This window comes from Gouania willdenowi, chromosome 6, assembly GCF_900634775.1.
Source record: "Gouania willdenowi chromosome 6, fGouWil2.1, whole genome shotgun sequence".
NCBI lineage: Eukaryota > Metazoa > Chordata > Actinopteri > Blenniiformes > Gobiesocidae > Gouania > Gouania willdenowi.
In genome coordinates, this window is record NC_041049.1 from 12,231,062 (window position 1) to 12,255,579 (window position 24,518).

Consider the following 24,518-nt stretch of genomic DNA (forward strand, 5'->3'; position numbering starts at 1 on the left):
AATTGTTTATGATATTAACAATATTTGTGAATGAAATCATCCATTTGAGTTCATGCAGACAAGTTGTTCACAGGTATCACTCCGTTTAAACTCGCATAGTGCTGTACATCATAGCTGGGTTTTTTCGACATTTGCATCGCAAGCTTTTGCATAGTTGTTGGCATGCAATCATCTCTAAGCTAACCATGTCTATAAGCAGTTTTAATCTGTGAATTTGAGCATAAAGTTGAAATTCAGCTTAGGAAGATGGATATTTGGAATCATCACATCAAAATAGTCTAAAACCAACATGTTCTCTGCTTTTATCCTCATTTGTCACAAGTTCCAGCAATCTTTTTGAGAATCAAGCCGTCTAACTGATAAAAAACCCCACTATTTGTGTCGCATGTTGACTTGTAACAACCACTAGGTGGAGCTGTAGGACAGTGTTTGGCAGAGGCAAAGCTCACTCTCCACGGCTCTGCTGGTGTTTAGAAAAGAGGTTTTAGAATGAAACTGGAGGACAATTAGAACATGAACACTGGACACACAACAATAGATACAAAGTCTCCCGTGAGGAGTAAAATCCCTGCATGGGTTTGCTTTATTTATCATTTATTGCAATATAGAAGTGTTGCAGAGCTGGTTAAGAAAATATTTCCCCCTCAGGTGGGACACATCTAAAGCATTCAGGACTAAAGCCCTCCAACAGCTCCGTTGTGCACCGTATACACACTGCCCCAGTGTACTATCTCACATTTTTATTTAACATTTATTATCCCCAGGAAAATGCCATTCAGATTTATAATCTTTTTTGTTTGTGGTCCCAGTCTAACCAGTGGTTTCTTTTAGAAGTCTCTGAATATTAAATATGAAATGTATACAATTAGGCTGTCAGACACAAAGCAGAGCAGAGAGGGGGAGGAGGAAGAAGAGAGTGTGTGTTTAGAATCAGATGCATATTAATGAGTTCCTCCTGTTTAATAAATGATGACCTCTGCTGCTGTCACAGTGAATACAGTGTGAGACAGAGATGGAGCCTCCTTCATCCTGTCCAAGCTTATACTACACACACACACACACACACACACACATTCATTTGTTGGTTAGTGCAGAGAAGAGCAGAAGAGGTGATTGTTTTGTTAACACGCGTGTGTGCGTGCGTGTGTGCCTATGCGTGCGTGTGCATGTTTAGTGTGTGCGTGTGTCAAGCAAACAGCACTTCTCTGTCAGTTTGAGGAAATTCAGACAGGATCAAAGAGTCTTTCTGCCTCTCAATGTCAAGTGTGTGCATGTCCGTGTGTGTGTGTGTGTGTGTGTGCGTGCGTGCGCATGCGTGTGTATATAGAAGAAAAGGGGGGAAAAGGGGGTAGGAGGTGGGATGTGTCAGTCAAGCTGTCAGGTGAACAGTTGATTAATGAGGTACTGGAAATGTTTTACAGTATAAGCTCACGCACACACATACACTCAGGCGCACGCACGCACACACACAGTGAATGTGTGCTGCAGTGGAATCAAAGGTTGCATACCAATCTGACTCCTTTTTCTGTGATATAATCTCACACTTTGGAAGACAATTAAAGGAAAGAAGGAAGCTGAAAAGTGACATTCTCCCTAACTTACATACATACAAACAAGTTAGATTCTCCCAGCAAGTGAACCCTACTGTATATTTTGTTTGAGAAACTGTCAATTTGCCAAATTTAGCATGTTTCACAATTTTAGTCAGTGGGACTTTTTGAAGACCAGCCCTAAAAAACATCTGGCTCACTGGTTGGGGACCCAGGTTCTTATGGATCTAAATATTAAAACATTCATAAATCTGCAGGACGCTGCTGAAAGTAGAGAGCAAACCTGTCCACACTGGTCATCTTAAAGCTGCTTTTTCAATGAGATAAAATCATAGTGTAGGCATCATACTGTAGAGTACGGCCGGGCACCCTCAGGGTTACGCAAATCGTCATAAAGGGTACGTGAAAACATTTTTTTAAACAGCCTGATAACATTTAAAACTAGAATATAATAGACCACCAGTCAGGAGCCTCCATGCAGAGCCCCCTCATGCAGCCTGAGACAGAAAAATAAGAGTTGTATTACAGGGTGATGAATAAGTTGTATTACTGCCATATGTTCAATCAACAAATGTATTTTTCCAAAAAAGAGATTATTTCTCACTGAAAAAGCCAGTAGGCTAATTAATTAAATAAATCAAATAAAGTGAATAGGATGTTTTCTTGTGTGCTTACAGATATTCTTCAACAGGATAGGTAAAAAATCAGGGTCAAATTTCACTGTAGGGCTAAATTGTATATGACATTACATGATTATGTTTTTGTGTGCAGGAGTAGGGGGTACATGGCTATAGGTTAAATGTCTGAAGGGGTATGGGGACTGTGAAAGGTTTGGGAACCATTGCTGTAAAATAAGGAATCAATAATCATTTAAAGGAAGGGAAAATGTTGCCGCTTGAAAGGTTTTTTTTTTTTAATGTGGAATATGTTTGCGTAAATGGATGCAAAGAAGTGTTTTTACTTCTAATTCTTATTGTCATTTCTTGCAATGCATGAAAACATCAACAAACTGACTATTTAGGGTGAAGATGAAAACTAAGTTTCGAGCGGTAATTTCAACCTTTTTCCTTTATTCTTGGAGTAAATGATGTTTGATTAATTGATCAATGAGGCATACACTATGATTTTATTTTATAATAATTATCAGGGGTAACGGCTTAACTTTATATTAGCATTCCTGCACAAGACATGCCATTGTGTACCATGTGAGCACATTGATAAATGAGATGAGTTTTCCATTCTTTTAACTAAATTCAAACCATAACGATAGTGATTGGACTCACCCATTGTCCTCAACCCATCAGAAATCCGCCAACTATAATTTCAATTGTAAATCCTTTGTAGTATTTCTGTTGGATGGGTTTCAAAGGTTGCCTTATTTGCTCTGTATGCTGTAAGCTCCACATATCTCCTTCCAGCCAAAACTGTTTCTGTTTTTCTTTCTCTGCAGATTGAGAACCTCCAGGATCAGCTGAGAGATAAAGACAAACAGCTGAGCGGCCTCAAAGACAGAGTCAAGTCCCTGCAGACTGACACCTCCAACACAGACACTGCACTGGGAACACTGGAGGAGGCGCTGTCTGAGAAGGTACGCACACATGCACGCACACACACACACACAGATGGTCAACCTCAGGTCAACTTACGAGCAGGGTTAGATTAATAACAGCTCAATGACCAGCCGACCACCCACACCATGAGCAAATGTCTAAGGATGAATGGAAATGACCCAATAATCACACTTGCAATTTTATTATTAAATCTCCCCCAGCCTGTGTTAATAAAAGATTAGGAACTGCCTGATGTGCAGTCACATGGAGCAAATTAACTCATCGGTCACAGTTCAGGTCTGAATATTCACATTTTGTTGCAGAAAAACTCCACTTAACTGCCTGTTTTATGACTCCCCGCTCCAACTGATCTTTAGAGACACTTTATCCTGATGCTGGGAAATTCACCAGTGACATTTCGCCAAAATATTTGATATATTTTTGTGCTGCTTTGCGGATTGTTACATACTCAATCTCCTTTGCGTCTTTGCACACAAACTCAGGAAACAGAATTATTACCGTAATTCCCGGACTATAAGCCGCTACTTTTTTCTCACGCTTTGAACCCTGCGGCTTAAACAATGACGCGGCTAAATTTTGTATTTTTCCTGGTTTTATAAGCTTCATGCCGCCACAAAAATGAGCTCTGTCACATTAGACCAGGTGGAACAATAAAATTGTTAACATGAAATTGTTGCTGTTGGCACCAAATCATTCTGATCACTCATTTTGTCATGATGCACACTGCCTCATCATAGCAAACGTGATCATGTTCTGACTCAGAGTCCGACTCGCTGTGATCGCTCCGCGGTAGTTCACGGTAAGAAGAGCAGACGACGCTGTGTATCAGTCTGGTTCCAGTAAAAACTGACCATAAAAAGCTGTAAATGGACTGATATGTAGACGTGGGTCAGTGAGGAGGAGACTTCATGTAAAGGAAACTTATCTGTTGAAACGTGGACATCTCCCTGAAACCTAACTTGAGTACAGCAGCCCACCTACCCGTCCGTTCTGATTGGCCAAGTTGCCTGAAGGGCCCCCTCATCAGCCAATAGAGTGCGGCCTATGTTCGGCTGCGGCATTTGTGTGAATTTTTCTTAGGAAATTGCTAAATTATTGTAATGCGGCATGTGTGCTTTATAGCCCAGACATTATGGTAATTGTCCTGTGGCTAATATTCAGAGTGTCAGTAGAATGTGTGAGGCTTGGCAAGAGGACAAAACTGCAACTCTTGTACAACTCTTATAGGCATTTGCATCTTTTTTTTTTTTTTTATAAACCCACATTATTTATAATAGCACTTTGTTTTCTTGTGATTACAAGATACAATCTAAGGCAGCTGTATCAACCTCTGTGTCACACGTGTCAAACCCAGGGGCCAAATCCGGCTGTTTAAAGCCTCCAATTTTGCCCGCAGCAGAAAGCAGAAAAGTCAGAGAAACCATGAATCATTGTGTAAATCAGTGATTAAATTACACATTTTTCCACCTAAAATCTGCAGCCCACTAAAGATGAACTGCTCTGTATTTGGCCCCTGATCTAGAATGGGTTTTACACCCCTGCTCCATGTGATCATCTAATAGATTTAAGGTTCTCGTTTATGTTTGCAGAAAAACAGCACAAGAAAACTAAATCCATGCTTTACCTTTGGAAAGCTCATTAAAGGTAGTTGTGAGAAATACAAGCGATAATAATAATAAAAGTTTATCATAATCACATTAAAATACAAGATTGGTTGAATAAAAGCACTGCAAAAAAATGCAAGGATCACTTTACAACCACCAAGCTTATGAGTCTGCAGAATCATATGCTGCATTCAAAACAACAAAACGCCTTAACATTATATCTGCTGACAAGTGATGTGAACACATGTCTCTATCATTTTGTTACAACACGATGACTGCGTCTGAGCATCTCCCAAAACTGCAGCTCTTTTATGGAGCAAATGGAAAAGATAAAGGATTGAACTGTTACAGGTGGAGTGCCATAATGTGTCAGCCTACGACACAACACTAGGCTCTTTATTTTAGTATAAAAGCTGCTTTATGTTTGACATGGACATATTAGTTGTATTTTATATTGAATACGATGTGGATTTCAGTAGTATGTTTTTTAATGTTCATTTTTCATCAGTTTCATCTTTGTGTGATTGTCTTCTGTTACAGTAAGAGTTTCTGTTTTTTCACTTTGAATTTCAGAAATAAGCATATAGACTAAATTTGTTTTTTTTATAGATTTTATGTGCATGAACTTTTGTACTCAGAGGTGAACTTGCTGCTGCGCTGTTCTGGAGGTTGTGGGGGATCTTTGTGTGTGAGCATCTTTTGCCAAAATCTATTACGTGTGTAAAGTTATTGCTGGCTGTTAGATCCTCCTAAAGCTCCTATGTACATAAAGTTTAATTGCACTGTTATTGGTATTTTGTGTTTTGAATGGTATGAAACCTTTTTTTTTCCCCCTGAAATCGCCCCTCCCTCTCTTCTTCCACTTCATCGTCTCTTCCTCTTCCACCTCCTTCATTTCCAGGAACGTATCATCGAGCGTCTGAAGGACCAGCGGGAGAAGGACGACCGGGAGAAGGGGGAGGAAATGGAGTCCACCAAGAAGGAGCTGAAAGAGTTGAGGGAGAAAGTGTCCCAGCTCCAGGCCGACCTGGCAGACCGTGAGGTACGAATAATCACAGAGAAACCCACAAACACTTCATTCTGCTGCGAGTTAGAAAAAACACTCCAACTCTTCCACTGCTCCATGGCCTCATCAGGAAAATCCTGTAGCTCTGTTGCTGTAGAACACATCATGAGTCCTGATAATGGCAAAAAAGTAAAACGTTCCTGTTCCCATGACAACGCCAACAAAAACATGGATCAGAGAAGGGACTTTCTGGCCGTGATGGCAACGTAGTGACATTTGTGGTCTATGATGGTCACTACCGGTACATACAGAACCAAAGTATGCATAGAAAGAATAGACTTTCCTCAGGAGTTGACCTCATTGTCCACCAGGAGCTGGAGCCTATTCTGGCTCACTCTGGGACATAGACCAGCGTATCATAGGGACAAACAGACCAATGAAATCACAGATATAAACCCGAGCACTCAGAGAACGCAAACCTCTGCCAAAGCGCCAACTGTGAGAGACAGAATGAAATCGCATTGTATGATTTTTAATACATTTAAAAATCTGGTGTCCTTAGGCAGCGCTATGATCTTGTTCATGGAGGTGGTTGTCTGACCGTTTGAAGGTGTGGACACTGACAGGTGTCTTTTATACAGATAACGAGTTCAAACAGGTGCCATGAATACAGGTAAAGAGTGGAGGATAAAATAGCTTCTTAAAGAAGAAGTAACAGGTCTGTGAGAGCCAGAATTCTTGCATGTCTGTTGGTGCCAAATACTTATATAAGAACTTACAAATAGATTCTTTGAAAATCATACAATGTAATTTCCTGGATTTTTTTTTTCACATTCTGTCTCTCACAGTTGAAGTGTACCTATGACCTCTCTCATCTTTTTAAGTGGTACAACTCTCACAATCGTTGGCTGCCAAACACTTTTTTGCCCCACTGCACATTGATCCGGATTCCCTCCAAAATGTAATGAATCTTCCAATGGTGTGAGGTTTATCTTAGGTTAAATTTTGTCATAATCTGTTAAATACTTGTGATGTAATCCTGCTAACAGACAAACAAAGAAACAAACGCCAGTGAAAATATTACCTCAATAACATGTTACTTTGTTCAAATGATTGTTATCTTACATTTTATACTATTGTTTTAAAATATGTATGTCACTTTGACTTTTTTTATTTAGACCCGCACACATAAAACCTGTTGCACTCTAGTATAATTTGGGAAATGACTGCCACACAGATGTTGGGTTTGTCTGACAACAGCGGTATTTGTTCATACCTAAATATAATCAGGGTAAGCAAAGCAGTTCCTTCAACCAAAGCCCAGTCAAACACGATGAGCACTAGTCTGGAGTTGGTATTGTCAGTCAAGGGTAAAATTACACGTCTGAATGTCTCTGACTCTGGTCCCGTCGGTTTTCAGTTTCACTGCCCCTACCAAAAGAGGAAAAAAACCAGAAAAGACGGGTGGAGAGAGTGGTCACGGATGGCAGGGCTGAGCCTGAGAGCGAGAGTGGAGGTCAAAGGAAATGTAACAAAGAGAAGACAGTGTTAATCACCTTAAAGTAGAAGAAGACACTAATGGATGTTTTCAGGGGCTAACATTAGATGGTATAAAATATCTCTTTTTTCTATAGCTCCTGTATCAAATCAGGTTTTACACTGTGAATAGCCACAATATAAAATACAATTTGCACCTATAATGTTTACATTTATTATTTATTTGATTGTGAAAGTGCACAAATAATGAAAATCTAGTTTAGCAACAATAAAAATATAGCAAAAAAAAAAATGCTAATTTGCATCTGGAATCCCTAGGAAGGTAACAGACAAACTTAGCAATAAACAGAGGTGACAAGTAACGAAGTACAAATACTTTGTTACTTTACTTAAGTAGTTTTTCTGGTATCTGTACTTTACTTGATGATGTATTTTTTAGTGACTTTTAACTTTTACTCCTTACTTTTTTAAACAAATATTTGTACTTTCTACTCCTTACATTTTTAAAATGAGCTTTTAAGACCTTCATAGATGATGCCACGATGTAAAAAGTGCAAAATTTTGGTATTTTGAGATTTTTCTGTTTGGCAGGTCCCTTAGTTTTATGGTTAACATGTTCAAGTTTTTAAAAATTCTGGGTTTAATTGAGCATTTGCATTTTTTTTTTCTTAAAACATTTTATTTACAATTTGCAATCTATAATGTGTGCTAAATTCTCCAGGTGTTAATAAAGGGTAACATATTTACCAGTATTCTACAAGTTCTTAAAAAAATAAAAGATATGGAATTTGCTGTTTTAAAAGCCCTGTCTTATTATTGAAGGGACATTTGTTTAACTTTTTACTTTTTTACTTCGGTACATTTGGTAGCATTTACTGTTTTACTTTTTCTCAAGTAAGGGAGCAACTTTAATACTTTTACCAGAGTTATTTTTTATTCAAGTATCTATACTTTTACTTTTGCCACCTCTGGCAATAAGACAAAAAATAACACAATAAATCACAAGGAAAACACATTACAGAACAGTACACAATGAAGTTAAAAGTCAATGGAACAATAGATGATATAAACACATTATAAAACAGTACACAGATAATTTAAAGGTGTGTATGTTAGTATTATTGAGACAAAGTTTGTTCATTTAGCCAATGTTACGGTTTTACAAGCAAAACTCATGTAGTGATAGAATAGTTATATACTGAAGGTACCAGATGTCTAAACCTCTGAGCCCTCAGTGCTTGTGTCTACATCTACATTTACCATAATTTACAAAAGGTTAAGAGATCGTGTGAAAAGCGCACAGTTAGATCGAGTCGATGATGATTATTGCGGGCATGTTTTAGGCTCAACGTCATCATTGTAGTATCTCCAATTCTCTCAAAGAATAAACTTAAAGGATAAAGCTCACATATAGTGTTTTGTGGTTTCTTCTGTACTTTATCAGCACTTCATAAATGTAGTACTGTTCAGTTCAGCTCCAAGAGTTTTATTCCGGTTCAATAACAAAATGTGAGGGTAATGGCTCTATTGTATAGTTGATGTTAGCAGATTAGCCACTAAGCAGATAAATGCTGTGATTCTGATGTGTGGAATTGACGGTTTATTGTCCTTTTGTCTTTTGTCCCCAATCAGACGTCAGTGTTGGATCTGAAAGAAAAGGCCTCCTTTTTGGCATCTTCCGGTTTGAAGAAAGACAGCAGGTTGAAGAGTCTGGAAATCACCCTGGAGCAGAAAAAGGAGGAGTGTGTCAAACTAGAGAATATGCTGAAGAAGGTGTGTGAGCATGTGTGTGTGATGCACTGAACACATCAAACAGCTTGAACGTGTTAGATTTGTGCGTGTGCGCGTGTGTGTGTGTATGAGCAGATGTGATGAATACAGAGGTGAGAGTGCCTATATAAAGCCATAAATCCTCAGTTAGAGGCTTTATTTCTTGTCATTTTACGCGTCTGTGATATGAATGAAAAAGACATTCCGCATGTGATCGTGTGTGTGTGAGATATTTTTCTCTTTCATGTTTGTTTTTCTGTCTCCTCGAGCCTGATTTCTTTATACCATCAGACACTAAAACATTTTCTCTCCACATACAGCAGAAAACTGCTGTAGTCTTCCAAAACTAATAGGGTTTATGTATTGTGGGATGAAGGCAATGCGTATGCTGACACACACACACACATACACACATACACACCCACACAGACATAGAAGTTGATTTTTCCCAAGAGCAATATTTTCTTCTGGGAAACACACACAGCTGCGTGCTAACCTCTAAGCTGGTTACGACTTGTTTTATTTTCCTTTGTTTTTTGAAGGTCTAGTTTTATTCCTCATATAATTTGTATCCTGAGCAGAGCTGGGAAAAAAACACAGCAACTCACTTTAATATACTCAAATTAGCTTTTTTTTAATATAACTCAGATCAAATATAAGAACCACTTAACACACTGTTGACGATAAATTGTTTTTGAGTTTTTTTAACAGGTGTGCATGGCCCTTCATGATTTTCAGCTTTTAATTTCGTAAAAAATGTTACAGATGCACTTAAACTGAGATTTTACAGTGTGAATATATATGATTTTCAGCCAAAATAGGCAGAAATAACAACAGCGTGAAGGTTAGTGAGTCACTTCCTTGCTTCTCCTCACCACGTCACAGCCCGTTGTACCTGGAATTTATTTTCATGCGGTTAATGTAATTTATCTTTTTAAACGCTGTAGTTTTTAACCACTCTAGGATTGGCCAGATGCCGGTGTGAAGGCATGCACCCTAAAGTGTCTTTCACTCTGAGGTTAATGTACCTCACCAAATTGTCTCCACAGGCTCAGACTGCAGCCAGCAAGTCCCAGACCAACACTGAACTCTCGGAGCGCATCCACAGCCTGGAGCAGGAAGTGACACAGCACAGAGAGGATGCTGGGAAAGCTCAGTCTGAGGTGGAGCGACTACTGGAGATCCTCAGAGAGATGGAGGATGAAAAGAATGACAAGGAGAAGAAGATCCATGAGTTAGAGAGGTAAGAGCGGACGAGATGGAAAAAAGAGAGTGTAAACCCAAATATTCCTAAATCATTCCTATATTTAAGATGTAAAAGGTTGAAATTGTTGCTCATAAGTAATTTTGAGTTTATTGACATTTTTGGTAAACTCTTCTGCATTGCATTGTGGGATGTGGAGTCCTGTATAGCAGTGGTTCTCAACCTTTTCAGCCTGCGACCCCCAAAATAATAAATAATGGGCATGACAAATCATGAATGTGGTAATTTGGCAAAATTAAACATGAAATATGGTGAAAAGAGGTTAAAAGTGCCAATAATGGGTCAACACATGTAACATTAGGCAGGAAAAGTGGTGTAAAGGGTTTTTGAGTACCTAAAATGTCTTAAAAGTGGAAAAAATGTGCAGAAAAGGCATTGAAATTTGATGGAGAAGTGTTAGAAATGGGAGTAATGTAGGAAAAATGCATTAAAAGGAGCAAAATAAGGGCAAGCAAAAGTGATGAAAATAGGTTAAAATATGACAAAAATGGCAAAAATCTGCTCAAATTCTTCAGAAAATATTCTTGGTTTATTAAAGGCATCAGGGGACCCCCTCCCAGTGTTTTGCGATCCCAATCGGGGTCCCGACCTCAAGGTTGAGAACCCCTGCTGTAGACAATGCATAGAAGTGCTTGTATTTCATTCTTATCGTGATTTCTTGTGTTTTTTTGCTCAAAAACACATTTGTGGTGTGTTCATGGACTGAAATTTGTGGCAAAAGACAATGGCGGATGTTTATTTTCCAAATCTTGCCAAAATGTAATGTCTTGTGGAGTATGATACTGTGAACAAGCTAGAGCAAAAATGGTGCAAACGTTGACAGGACTCCACATCCCACAATGCAATGCACAAACATCTCTGACAATGTCAATAAGAGAGTGTTTACAATGGAGATGAAAACAAGCTTTGAGGGAGCAATTTCTGCCTTTTACATCTTTTTTTTTGAGAAATAATCTTCTATATATTGATCTATGAGGCCGACACTGTCTTTAATGAAAATAACTTGTCTCCAGCAGCTTTAAACATGAGCTTTTTTCCTCCTATTCAAACCGTATTATCATTGAATGTCTCTCTATCTCTTCCCTTACTTTCATCCTCTCCTCATTGGCTTTTGCTTTATTTTTCCTACCATCACACCATCATTTATCTACACATGGTTCTGTGTGAGTGCGCTTTCATAATATTGCAGAACTCCTTCCTCTCACCTGTGGCGTTCTCAGCAGTCGCAAAAACACGGCCCTCCCCCACCTGCTGCCTGTCAGCAGCAGCCAATGGGGGGGCTGGTGTGGGATTACCTGGGAACGTGAGTGACTGGTTTCTCCCGTCAGTCACCGAGGTGTCTGACCACTGCACGAGCACACTCACATTTGCTTGTCAGAGGCCCTGATATGAGAGCACTCGGGTAAGAAACCTCCCCATCTAGAAAAGTTTGCAGTTAAACAGATAAATTTTGGGGCGGATTCACTAAGATCTGAAATAAAGGGTGGTAAACCAGGTGCGTCCCTAAATCCTTTGGTGACGCAGTTTCCTCGCCAGCTACGAGGAATTCACTTAGATTGCAGCAATGATTAGCGCGCGCGCAGAAGTGGTGGAGACCGCCCTATTTAAATTTGCATTTTGCTCATTCATTGTGGAGAGGTGAGGTGCACAGAAGCACATAATGACATTTGAGGAAGTGCTGTTTGAGGCAGTTGGACTTCTCTGTTGGCTGAACAAACATTTAATAATGTAGAAAGCTAAATAAACAAAAAGGTTTTTCTAGTTATATTTTTCCCCCTTAATTTAATGTGGCTGCTTCGTCAGGTCCTGTAACTTTGCTCTGATCAGTTCATGAAAAATAGGCAGATTTGAAGATGATCTACTGACCATCATCCAGCAGGTCTGAGCAGTGCTGTGTCACGCACACTCTCATATGTGAACATTGGTCCATCATTGCGTAAATTACGCATCTGATCAGCTGATTCTGGCCTGACATCAACACAACACAAGAGTTTATTGACAGTGAAAACATGGAGAGAAAGACAAAGAAGCTGACTGGAGCTGTGCTTCCGAGGCGACATTAATTTAGGTGTTAATTGAAAGGTTAATTGGAGCCGTTTTTTCCATCTCCGCTGTGTTTTGTGTCAACATTTACTGCAGCAGATCTCTGCGTGTGTGTTTGCACCTGCTTGTCAGTCGTACTATTTTCCTGTGTTAAAACAATCACCGCAAACAGTTCCAGATTTGATGAATTGTATTGCGCCCACTGCATTCATTTTCTTGCATGTCCTCCTCCCATTTTTTTGCTCGCTTTGTGAGCTCCGCCTACTATACATATTCATCAGAGAGAAACGTGCTAAATGGATTGAGGGCGCATTGCGACGTGCAGCAGCAGCGCACCCCTGATTCCCTGGGGTTTGTACAGCCTATCAGCGTGTAGAGTGACGTTTGCACACGTTTTATTACTTCCAAACTTTTAGTGAATCCACCCCTAAGTCGGGAACATTTAACCCTCCTATTATTCTTGGAGTCAGTTTGACCCAATTCAGTGTTTATAAAATAGTAGTTGACATAGTTTTTTTGTTTCACATTTCATGACTTTTCCTAATTTGATGGGTACAATTGATTAACCATGAAATTATCATGATGATATTTTTTCAATGTGCTGAACACATTGCACACACACATTGTTATTCTGTGGTCAATTTGACTCCAGGCTGTTTAAGCTGTGTAATACTTGTCTGTGTGTGTGTGTGTGTGTGACCTTACACAACTGCATGTGTCGAGTTGATACTTTTGAGTTGATGGGGGGGTCACCAACATCAATCAATTTTCAAGATTCATTAAAACTGAAGTTTAACCTGATAGTGGCATTGCAGTAAAGGTCATACCATCACCACAACCAATAGGGTTTATACTCTTGTGGTCATTAATGTAGTAGATAAAAATAATTCTAATTTAAAATTTTGGCCTGATGGTAGCGCTAGAGAACAGATCATGGTTTTATTATCAATGGATTATTTATGTATTCAAGAAATAAACAAAGTGCCTGACACAAAAACTTGGTCAACAATTTTCTGAAAACCATTTTGTGGAGGCAAATATCTCTGGGGTCAGATTGACCCCAAAGGTAAAATGTGTTAGTAATATTTGAGGATAATAGGAGGGTTAAAAGATTGTGTGCCTTTAGAACTTATTGGCTTTTTGAACTCTAATAAATTAAGGATTAACCTTTCCTGTTCCATTCACAAGGTTATTCTAATAATTGCCGATGAAGAAATGATGTATGTCTAGAGCAATTTCTTATGCTTGCCCAGGCTTTTCCAAATGGGGACGTAGCAAAGGTAAACTCACTAATATTCACCGGTAAAGAGTTGCAGCATTGAATCACTGCTCTGTACTGATTTCACGCTGATGTATGAATAAAAAAAAATAAAAAAAAAACAGTGTAAAAAATTGGTTCAGCTTGCACTCATACACATCTAAGCACTTGCAGAGGTTCTTGTTGTCTCTTGCAGCAGTATATGACAAGCCAAACAGCATCACACTTGGGCGCCACAGTTGCTATAGAGCTGAAAAAAAAAAAAAAATGTCTTTGAGCCTCAGTGCCTGTCAATGATGCAACTCTTTCATTTAGTGGCTCTGTTTTATTCCTGCTTCTCTCTTTTTTTATTTTTACTTTAACTGAGAATATTTGCCTTGCAGAGTTTATTTCACTCTTTTTCTTCCATCAATAGTCCGGACAGCTCTCTGAGACAGTTTTATGTTTTAATCACTTGTTTTCTTTGAATTTTGTTCAACCCGGCTTTAAGTTATATGTTTTTTGTGGTAAAATTTAAACATGTTTGGATCATTGGTGAATATATTTTATAACTCGTCGTCATGCAGCTCTGAGCTACCCTACTGTGTTCTGCTGTCTCCAAGTTAAATACCTCTGTTGGTCTATAATGGTACCAGTATATAATGCAAGTATGTCATCTTTAAATTAAGCCCTGATTTATTCAGATTAAAGCGGTCACAAGATGAAGAATTCATGAGGTTATATTGGTTGCAGTGATTACAATGTTTAGCATTGATACCATGGTAAAACATGTATATTCACTCAAAATACAAATTTAAGATTAACGTGTGTGTTCGTTTATGAGAGATGAGCAATTGTTTAGTATCTGTTAGGGGTGTGCATTGCCATGAATCTGACGATACGATGCGACTCACGATTAGCATGTCATAATACGATATATCCCGATAAATCCCAATACTAAACAATATGATATACATCACAATATCAATAATTACAAATTTCACCTTTACAAGTACAAAATGGTATGAAATTCAACCTATTTCATTTTTTAAAACTTGCGAGAACAAGTAAATGGTAACTAACTGCAATGCAAGTACCAATAAACAATCAACTTCCAAGCTAAAATACATAATGACAAGTAGTTTAACAAGGTTCACTAACACCTAGTGTCCGGGCATTTATGTGCTATGCATATGTTAGTGCAATCAAATGTTTTTTCTTTAAAAAACATGATAAAAAAAAATCAATTTGGACATTTTTTGGAAACGATACAATAATCGCGCTGTGATATATCGATTTTTCGCTTACACACAATATCTTTGACTCAAAACGTAGAGCTTTAGAACTTTTTCGCTTTGCATTGAAGTTAATCTACAGCTATAAGTGAGTCATGGGGACCCTTCTAATGAAAACATCAGATGTGCTTTGAATGAGGGTAAAAATCAAGCCCCCTTTGCTTTCCCCATTGAATATGAGTCCAGCTGTACTGCTACCAGGTTATTTATTTCAGTAACTAGGATGGTAATTGGAGCAGACTGAGTGACTTCACACTGGGGGGAAGTGGAGCTGAAAATCTGCCCCGATGGCCAAAATAAAGGATTTGGATAGATGAGTGGAAAACAGAGAGAGGAAAAAAAAAAGGTGGTGGTGGAGGAAGAAAAACATTAAGAAAGAAATTAAATGAGGGGTTGAAGGGGAGAAAATAAGGCATCACAGTGTGGAGAAGGAGGAAGAAGAGGAATGACAGGACGGAGGTTTGGCGCATACATGAATAGGATTTATTTTAAACATAGTTTTTTATTGACAGTAATGGTCATTAATTCTCTTAGACACGTTCTAAATGGTTTGCTAACTTATCCTTGGCTGATTTTTTAATTCCTGTGACAGACTGTCGATGTGAGCCACCTTTCTCGCTCTCAGCTGTTTTAAAAAATTAATTAACAATTTTGATGTTATGCTGACAAATCTTCCATTTTAGCTTTAATATTCCATGTCTTGTTGAAATTGCCCAATGTTGGAGTATTTTAACTTGTAACTTCCTTGTTGTGTTTATTAGATGGCAGGTGGTCCCCATTAACCTGTAACTCACTTGAAAACATTAAAAAAGCCTCAAACCAGAGTCCGTAAGGGTTTAGGATGAAATGTTGAGTGCAATTTACATAAAAAATGTTTTAGAGTTAGAAATATTGGTAACACTTTACTTGAAGTTTTATACATAAAGACTAACATTACGCTGTAATTATTATGACATGACACCTGTCATTAGCATGAATAAGGTGTCATTAAGTGTCCTTCATTAACCCTAACCCCTAACCTTAACCCTACTAGATCCCTCCCTTCATCCTTCCAAAAGCCATGATAGCTCCAACGGTGTCATAATTTAGCAAATGACACTTAATGACAGCCTTCCTGACACCTTATTCATGCTAAAGACAGATAATGACAGCCTAATGTCAGCTTTATGTATAAAACTTCAAGTAAAGTGTTCCCGAAATATTCATCGTATTTAAACAAGTTTGTTGGAAAAAGTCTGAGAAGCAATTTTTTACCCAGTTGAGATGTTTGCGTTGCTCTGCCTGACTTCCTGTCTGCCTGCAGCTTCCAAAGTTTATTATGTGCCTCGGTCTCATATATTTCCAATTCTTTTAAGACTGATCAAACTGGCTGACCTGGCGCTCAACTCCTGTTTACTCGTTCACTCTTCTCTCTTTTCCTCTCTCTCTCTCTTTTCCCCCCGACTCTTTTATCCTTACAATGCAACGCTGTCACCTGCTATACCCAGTTTTGCCTCAAGGTTAGTACTGCACGTCTGCTACTCTTCCACTGTCAGTCTCTCATCTTTCACCTTCATTGTCATACTGATCGTCCTTGCACCGAGGCTCTTTCTCATCTCCTTCACTCTGTTTTAAAAACTCTCATCTTTTCTGGAGACTCCTTGACTTTCACCTCACCCTCTGCTATTGCATTCTCATATATTTCTCTTTCCTTCATTTGTAATGCTGTGCCAGGAACTCCATTTCACTACTGTACTTCAGATCTGCTGCAGAGACAACTATGGAATACAGTATCTATCTACCTATCTATCTATCTATCTATCTATCTATCTATCTATCTATCTATCTATCTATCTATTGTTTCATTTATTGGTTATTGTTTTTCAGGAAATGTAGTTTAATCCTGAAAAACAGTTGTCTGAATAAATAAAACCATAGCATATTATTCAGAACGAACTTGCTGGAATTATTATGCAGAAGTTAAGGAAACACCAACACGATGAGCATACGCCTCTGAAGAAGACTGGCAGTTGACAGTCGAAACATGTCAGGAGATCAAAGTAAATTTCCTGAAAACCAGTTGTCTGAATAAATGAAACTAGAGGTGTCCCGATCCGATATTGATATTGGATATCGGTCCGATATCAGCCAGAAACCAAATATCGAATTTTATCGGACTGCATCTAAAATCACTGGTATAAGCTGTCCAATAAAGCTTTCCGCTCCAGCACTTCTATCCATAGGTGACTGTGGTTCAGCAATAGTAGTAACCTACTATTGCTGACTATTGTTCTCTGTTTGAGTAACATCACTTGATCAAGCCTTTTCTAATATTCCACACTACAAAATAAGTAATAAAAGTATGTATGATTCGTGCTGATATTGTATCGGATCAGTATCGGTATGGTCCGATACGCAAGACTGCAATATTGGTTTCATATATTGTAAGTTAAAAAGTTATAACGGGACATCCCTAATGAAACCATAGCATATTATTTAAAAAGAAGACATCTATCTATCTATCTATCTATCTATCTATCTATCTATCTATCTATCTATCTATCTATCTATCTATCTATCTATCTATCTATCTATCTATCTATCACCACGATTGAATCCGACATTTTATTTCCCAGACACTTCATTTGTCAAAACTATTAAAATTCCAACTGAACATTTTCCTTTTTCTGATTTATTGTTGTCCAGCTGTTGTAAAAGGGCTTAGCTGAGCGATATTTTGTATGATGTTTGCCTTCATGCCAAGAGTCTTTGGAAAGCTTGATAAAATAAATTTCTGTGCACTTTGGAAGAGACTTTTGAGCTGAACTACCACACTTCATTTTTCAAATCCATCCATCTATCCATCATGTGTTTGGCTCAACACTCAGATAAAGCCTGGGCAGCTTTTCTTAAGCACATTTCTCACACTTGATTTGCCATCACCACTTAGTCCGGCGACTGTGGGATATAGGTAGGAGTGGGAATGTCTTCTTGGATGTTTAAAACTCTGGCTGTTTCTGTCCATTGGCAAGACAATTAACTGTCTTGCATGGTGGCATCATTGGTGTGAGAATGGGTTGTACCCTGCCTTGGATACCCTCACTGATGCTCTGACTACCGCAGTAAAGTATATTTCTTTTATTTGCTGCGTCCGAATAGTCTATCCTATCTCCTTTCCTATCCACTGTTCCTTCACCCCCGGAAGTGTTTAAGTGGTGGCCATGATAAAAAGCGTTCGAGTGTTCTTTAAGCTCAGGAAAGGAGGCTCAATGTTTCCTTTTTTACCTCCGTTAGCCTAGGAAACTCTGATGCATCCTTTACCAAAGGAAAACCCATATTTTATGATATGCAGACATATTATCCAATTATAACTGACATAAAACAGACTCTCTGTCGTTCAAGAATAGGAAATCAGAGACATTTTTAGCCATATTATGTTTTATTCAACATAATTCATATTTCTGAGTGGAAGGTGAGTGTGAGCAACTATTCTCAATGTCACGTTTTTTTAGTTTTATTTTTGTTCCTCGTAGCCTGGTAGCCTCTTTTCCTTTGATTTACATTTAAACCGTGTGATTTTTGAGATTATATAAGTGGAAAGTGTCCATTTTTGGAAATGTATAGTTTCTTAACCACGGCAGACGTCACTAACCTTCGCGGCCTTCTGATTATTACGTCACCTAGTGGAAGGGCGTGTGATTGTCAAAACAAACGTGACAGCCTTTCCCTAACTCCTCTCCTAACACTTTTCCTTTACCCCATGACGTCATCCACAGGGTTAAGGAAAAGTGGATAGGAAAGGAAATAGGAGGGACTATTCGAACGCAGCCACGGACTTGGACACTGTGAAAAGAGACATCTAATCACTCTCGAATGTTTGAACAGAAGGCTCACACAGTATGTGGATGTTTTATGTTGATTTGTGTTTTTTATGAGATGTATTGTTTTCTGCTTTAGTTTTCCACGGTGTGAAACCAAAATTGTCAGGAAGAAACCAGAGAATGAAATTCTGGCTATCATCAGTTGGAATGTGGCTTTTATCTGTCAAACAAGAAAAAACTTTGGGAGCAGTTACAGATGCATTTTAGATTATATTCGATAAGGATTAGGAACTTCTTTTTTAACCTGGCTAGGAGACAAAAGCTTATGAATATTGTAACTTTTAAGAGGATGAATGGCTATTCCTTGACAACAAAGTCAGTGGCCGAATAAGCCTACATCTCAAGTTGTCATCCTTAACACTGAATCTGGCCTTTGAGAACGAATAACTCAAGGCCATAAAGAGACCTGAACTTAAAGTTGGAATGAACTACATAACGGCCACTTATCTTCTCTTTTTCTGGCAGAATGTGTTGTTCTGAGAATTTCGTTCACTTTTCTGCGCTGTGAAGGTCTTTCCCAGCACCAGCTCTTGTTTTTACTTTCAACTACTCGAGCCACTTTCCCCCGTGCTATTTTGTCAGCGTTTCATCGCTGTTCTGAATTTTTTGTGATTCAGCGCAAGGGAAGGGGAAAAAGGAGGAAAATAGTCTGCTTGACAACAGAGGGATCTTTTTTCGTTTTCAGCCCTTTGTATTATTCTTGTCTTGTGTTTCTTCCTGCAGTTAGTTTTGATCATAAGTGAAGGAACTCCTCATCCATTGTCAAAAGTCAATCTCTTTGCTGCTTAAAAAAAGGAAATGCATCCTGATTATTCTGTGTCGGTGTTTGTTTTGGGTTTTGTTTGAGGTCCTGAGCATTGCTGAGGTGCTGGGATATGCCTTCTAATGGGTGACAACTGGCAGGAACTATCTGCTTTTCTATTTCATTTTTTGGGGGAGGTATTTTTGGTCTTGTTTTGTTTTGCCTGCACAGACACTCGCTAAATCACCCAGACACACATAAAGTCATCCACAAGAAGGAGTTTTCCAGCCTAATAGATACAGCAGAGCTTGCCGAATGAATCTATGTTTTTTACTTTGCGTTTCCAAAAAAAAATCCACATGAGAATCGAAACCTATACGTGTGTATTGAGAGCACACTTAAAAGCAAGAGTGCAAACCTGTGCCAAAGAAAAGTTTTCTGGATCCGTGATCCTGATCATGGAATCATGATTATTCACACATTAAAGGCTTGTAGGAAAATTCTATTCCCATGTTAGGTCCAAATGTATGGGCACCCTCCTTTTTAAAAAAATTGTGATGAAATGTGCAATAAGGATCCGATCTGGAAGAAACTCGTTTTGAGCAATTGAAGAACCAACTGATCATAACTGAGTAAAATTTCATAAAGATTGGTCAATAACGAACCGTGATATGAAAGATTGAGATTTTTTAATTAATCCAGAAGCTGTATATTGATCCAGATTCCCTCCAAAATGTAATGGAATGTTCCATGGTGTAAGGTCTATCTTTGGATGAAAATAATGTCCAAATCTGTTGAGGAACTTTGACAAAATCGTGACAAACAAGCAAATAAATATATGTTAAATATCATGCTTGAGGTAATAAACAAAATAAATTCTATTCTATATATGTCAACAATTTTTACAATAAAAACATAAACACTCAGAGGTTTCCTCTTTTAAAATGGTTAATAATACTAATTTATGGATAGGATCATTTTTTTATGCCACCATCTAAATTGTGAATTATGATACCACATGGTCCATGTGGGGCTGTTTGGGGCAAAAGTGCACACATTGATCCCTCACCACCTTTATGGGAAGGCAATAAGCACAGACATATGAGCATCAAAGCCAGAGAACCGAGCAATGAGAGAATGAGAATTTGCAACTGGGAAAATGTAATAAAATATGCAGATTCTGTCCTGGTTTACAAAATGCTTAATGGATTAGCTCCACCTCCACTACAAGATTTTATAAAAAGGAATAATAGAACAACAAGAACAGGCTCTAGACGTGACTGTCAGCTGACTTGCAGAAAATCTGCATCGGTCTTTAGAGGCGTCACCTGAAGAATGTCTTTACAACAAGCCTGTCATCTGCTTACTGCTTTTCATACCTGATAATATATATATATATATATATATAAGGAAAGCTTATGGAAACACACGGGTCGTAGCCGTACTCTCTATTTACCCCCAAACAAACTCAACCCACCTCTTGAAGAAAAAGTTTCTGCATTAATTTTGTAAATCCTAAAAAAGTTCTGACACTGGTCAAAACTTTCCTACTCCCACACCGATCTTAAATCTTTATTTTATGTTGTGTATTTTGCAAAAGGCTGATGAAATATCAGTTTCTTCCTTCTTCTTTCAAAGGAAATCCTGCATTTTGAACGGTTTAAATGAAATCATTGATGCTGAACTATGTGCAGTAAATAAACATACATGATGCCCGCAAGTTTTCCTAATCAAATATTTATGCAGGACTCTAAATGTAATATTAATATCACCTTAATGTGTGTCCCTGAACATCAGCAGTAAGTTAACGAAGGAGGCTGAAAAACTTTTTCTTTCCAGAGTTTAGGGTTCACTGAAGTTTATTTATGCATTACCGACAATATCCAGTGTTTTTTACTGTCTAAAAGTATTAATGAAGGCTGCTCTGTGTTCCTTTTAAGACGTGTATGTGTGCCGTGGTCAGCTCAGGAGGATGTTTTTCAAACATTTTAGGAAGTTCAAAGTGCACCAACAAACATGTCATTGTATTTATTCCCAGCGTGCGGCATCCAGTTGGTACGCGTCTGTTTCTGTACGAAGGATGGAAAGTGGATGTGTGCTGCATGTCATCGCACTCTCAACTGTGAGCGTGTGTGTGCGTTTGTGTGTGTGTGTAGTAAATATCCATGTGGTCCGCCCAAGATATTGGATCTGATACAATGTAAGTTTGTGTTTGGATGTTTGGAGAACAACTTGCTTCACATTCACAGCTGTGTGTCTGTGCGTCATGTGGGTTCACAGTGTGCGAATGTGTGCATTTGTGAGTCTGTGTGAGTCTCCTACACAGTTGTGAGACGTGTTTGCTGCACTATGGGCAACAAACTCCCCTGCGATGTGGCTTCCTAAAGTGGTTTCCTGCAGCTATTGAAAATCATTTCAGAGGGATGGAGAAGAAAGGATTTACATTTTAAAAGCACTTCCGTTGCTGAGCACAGCCGTCGTGTTTCCACTAACTTATGCCTTTTATGTTTAACCTAAGCTCAACCAAACTGTATGGAATTTAGTTAAAGAAGTAAACTACAGGGGACTTTAAAAACTCACAATCAGTATAAGTTAGATATGATTTTATCGAGATAATGTAACTATAAGGCGATTCATTAATGATTATTTTTCGCATATGTATCAATAATAAATACTCCTAATCATTAGGTGAATGGCCAAGGAAACACTACCAGCAACTTTTGAGATGATACAGGATTACAACCATCAACCATTTGGTTTTTTAAATGACTTCCTTAACCTCCTGGGCTGCTGATGCTCCATATCGTAGTTACCAAGACAACGAAACTAATAACAGAAATTTCACTAGGTGCATCTAATTCACTGGTTGTCAAACTTTTTCTGTTGCATCCCTCTTTGAAGAATGAACATTTTCAGCCACCCTAACTCCATCCCAACACAATTTTCTTCACAATTTCTTCTTCAAAACTGATGAAAAAATAACATAAAATTGAGATCAAATTATAGTTTATACCTCATTGATCAATTAATCCAACAATATTTACTGCAAAAATGAAAGGAAACAGGTTGAAATTTCCTCTTGAAAGTTTTTCATCATCACCTTAAATTCTACGCTTGTTGACATTTTAATGCACCGCATTATGGGATGTTTTTTTACTTCATTCTTAGATAGATATATAGACATGCTATTTGAGGCAGCTTGGAATGGTGTTTGTTTCTACACATAAAAATAGAATAAAAATAAAATCTTAACAAATTAAAACAATACACAAAAATCTATTATGGGTTGCTAAATATGCAAATCGAATTTAGTTGATTTTGTTCTCGTTTGTACCCAATATCAGAATGAAGTAAAAACTTCTAAGCATCTGTCTTTACATCTACACATACCACAATGCAATGTGCAAAAATGTCAACAAACGGATTGTTTACGGAGGAGATGAAAACCAACTTTTGAGCAGCAATTTCAAACTTTTTCCTTTCTTTTTGAAGTAAATGGTGTTTGATTCATTGAACTATGAGGTATACTGTGACATACACAATGGTTTTATCTAATAAAGCTTTCAACAAATGATCTGCATAGGTCAGTTGATAATAAATAAACTTCTCAGTTTTGGATTATAATTTCTCCAAATTCCTACTGTTTTTTAACTTTCATATCGCAGCATCACGATATGGACAAATCCTCCCTTTACCCACAGTCACTGTGACAGATTGCACAGTAATTGTTCCCAGTGAGGGGTGTAACTATTTTGCACTCCATGTGACATTTTGGTGGGGGAGCAAAACCCTGAATAGCCACATTTTTACTGCCAACATTAAGAGAGATTTTTCTGCAGCAGGAGCTTCTTATTACCACCGCAAATTTCTATACATTATCAAACTACATACTTTTTCACATATAGATTCATATATTTAATGGGGTTATTTTCTACATAGTTCACACTAGGTTTTATCTGCAAATGTTTTCCTTTGAGCCTTTGGAGGAGCTCATATTCATGGGGATGAATTTCATGAAAAATGATTCGTACCCATACCATAAACTGTCCTGGTTTTCTTCAACCGCTGGGATTTTTTAAAGAAAGCCTGGGGGGAAAGAAAAGCACCGGAGATGGAAGTGACAATACGAGGGAAAAGCAGAAATTAGAGAGTGGAAAAAGAATGAAGTTATCGTCCAAAATACTGAATCCAGAGAAAAAGCATAATGTTGGAGTCGGTGGATGTTCACCATAGTCAGAAAGTCTTCTTCCTTTTAATGGTGCTGCTAGTAAATGACTTTAAATGTAAATGAATAGATTACTTCAATGGAAACAGTATAAGTACATAAGTTGAAGCAAAGGAAAGCATGAAATCAAACGAGTCGCTGAGATTTAAAGCGTGATTGTGAGATCTACGCATGAATTACACGCTGAAAACAGCAGCGCAAGCATTTAGCATTTGTAAAAATTAGTGAGAGCGCTGGTGGGAGCTGAGTCAATAGAAAGCGCTCTCCTCCAAAACGTTGTCACTTCCATACAGTAAATGTAGCATGAAAGGGGGGAAACCTTAGAGAGCGAACCAGATGGTAGAAGCTACATGGAAATCATCCAATAAAAACATTCCAGGCTGTTTATGACCTGTTACACGCACACGGGGGGCGTTGAGCCTCAAATTAACTACTGAATAATCAAGAAACGACGGTGCACTTTTATGGTGTAGCTGAAATCAAACCTAAACAAAGAGCTTGACAATTCAACCCTAAAAACACGATTACAGCTTTATTTCAAGTGCCTTTTTGTTTAACTGGAACCTAAAAAAGATTAAAAGGTACAAAACAGTGCCTTGTAAAGGTGGAAATGTGCTCACAGCTCAACACACTGATCATTATTTAGTAGAGTTTGAAAAACCAGGATCTTACTTCTTTCTCCTGCAACTTCTCCCAAATCGCTCTCGATGTTTTCGATTAAGATCGACTTAATTTTTGAATTAATTAATTAATTGAACACATTAAGGCAGGGTTTTTCAACCAAGGTTGTCTAGTAACAAAAAAATACTGATTAAAATAATATTTTTTCAGGTTTTATTTATTTATTTATCTAT

The 24,518-nt window shown here is 38.1% G+C and overlaps 1 protein-coding gene across 6 annotated transcripts in view; it reads left to right on the forward strand.

The window, feature by feature from the left end:
• LOC114464323 (ELKS/Rab6-interacting/CAST family member 1-like) overlaps nt 1–24,518 on the forward strand; it is a 135,503-nt gene that overhangs the window by 45,561 nt on the left and 65,424 nt on the right. For 4 of the 6 annotated variants that reach the window (XM_028448367.1, XM_028448369.1, XM_028448371.1 and 1 more), the window contains 5 exons: nt 3,001–3,138; nt 5,627–5,767; nt 8,861–9,001; nt 10,048–10,241; nt 16,325–16,336. In XM_028448367.1, coding sequence (XP_028304168.1) covers nt 3,001–3,138; nt 5,627–5,767; nt 8,861–9,001; nt 10,048–10,241; nt 16,325–16,336 — 626 coding nt within the window. The remainder of the gene's footprint in view (nt 1–3,000; nt 3,139–5,626; nt 5,768–8,860; nt 9,002–10,047; nt 10,242–16,324; nt 16,337–24,518) is intronic. The other 2 variants (XM_028448368.1, XM_028448370.1) reach the window with 1 other exon arrangement.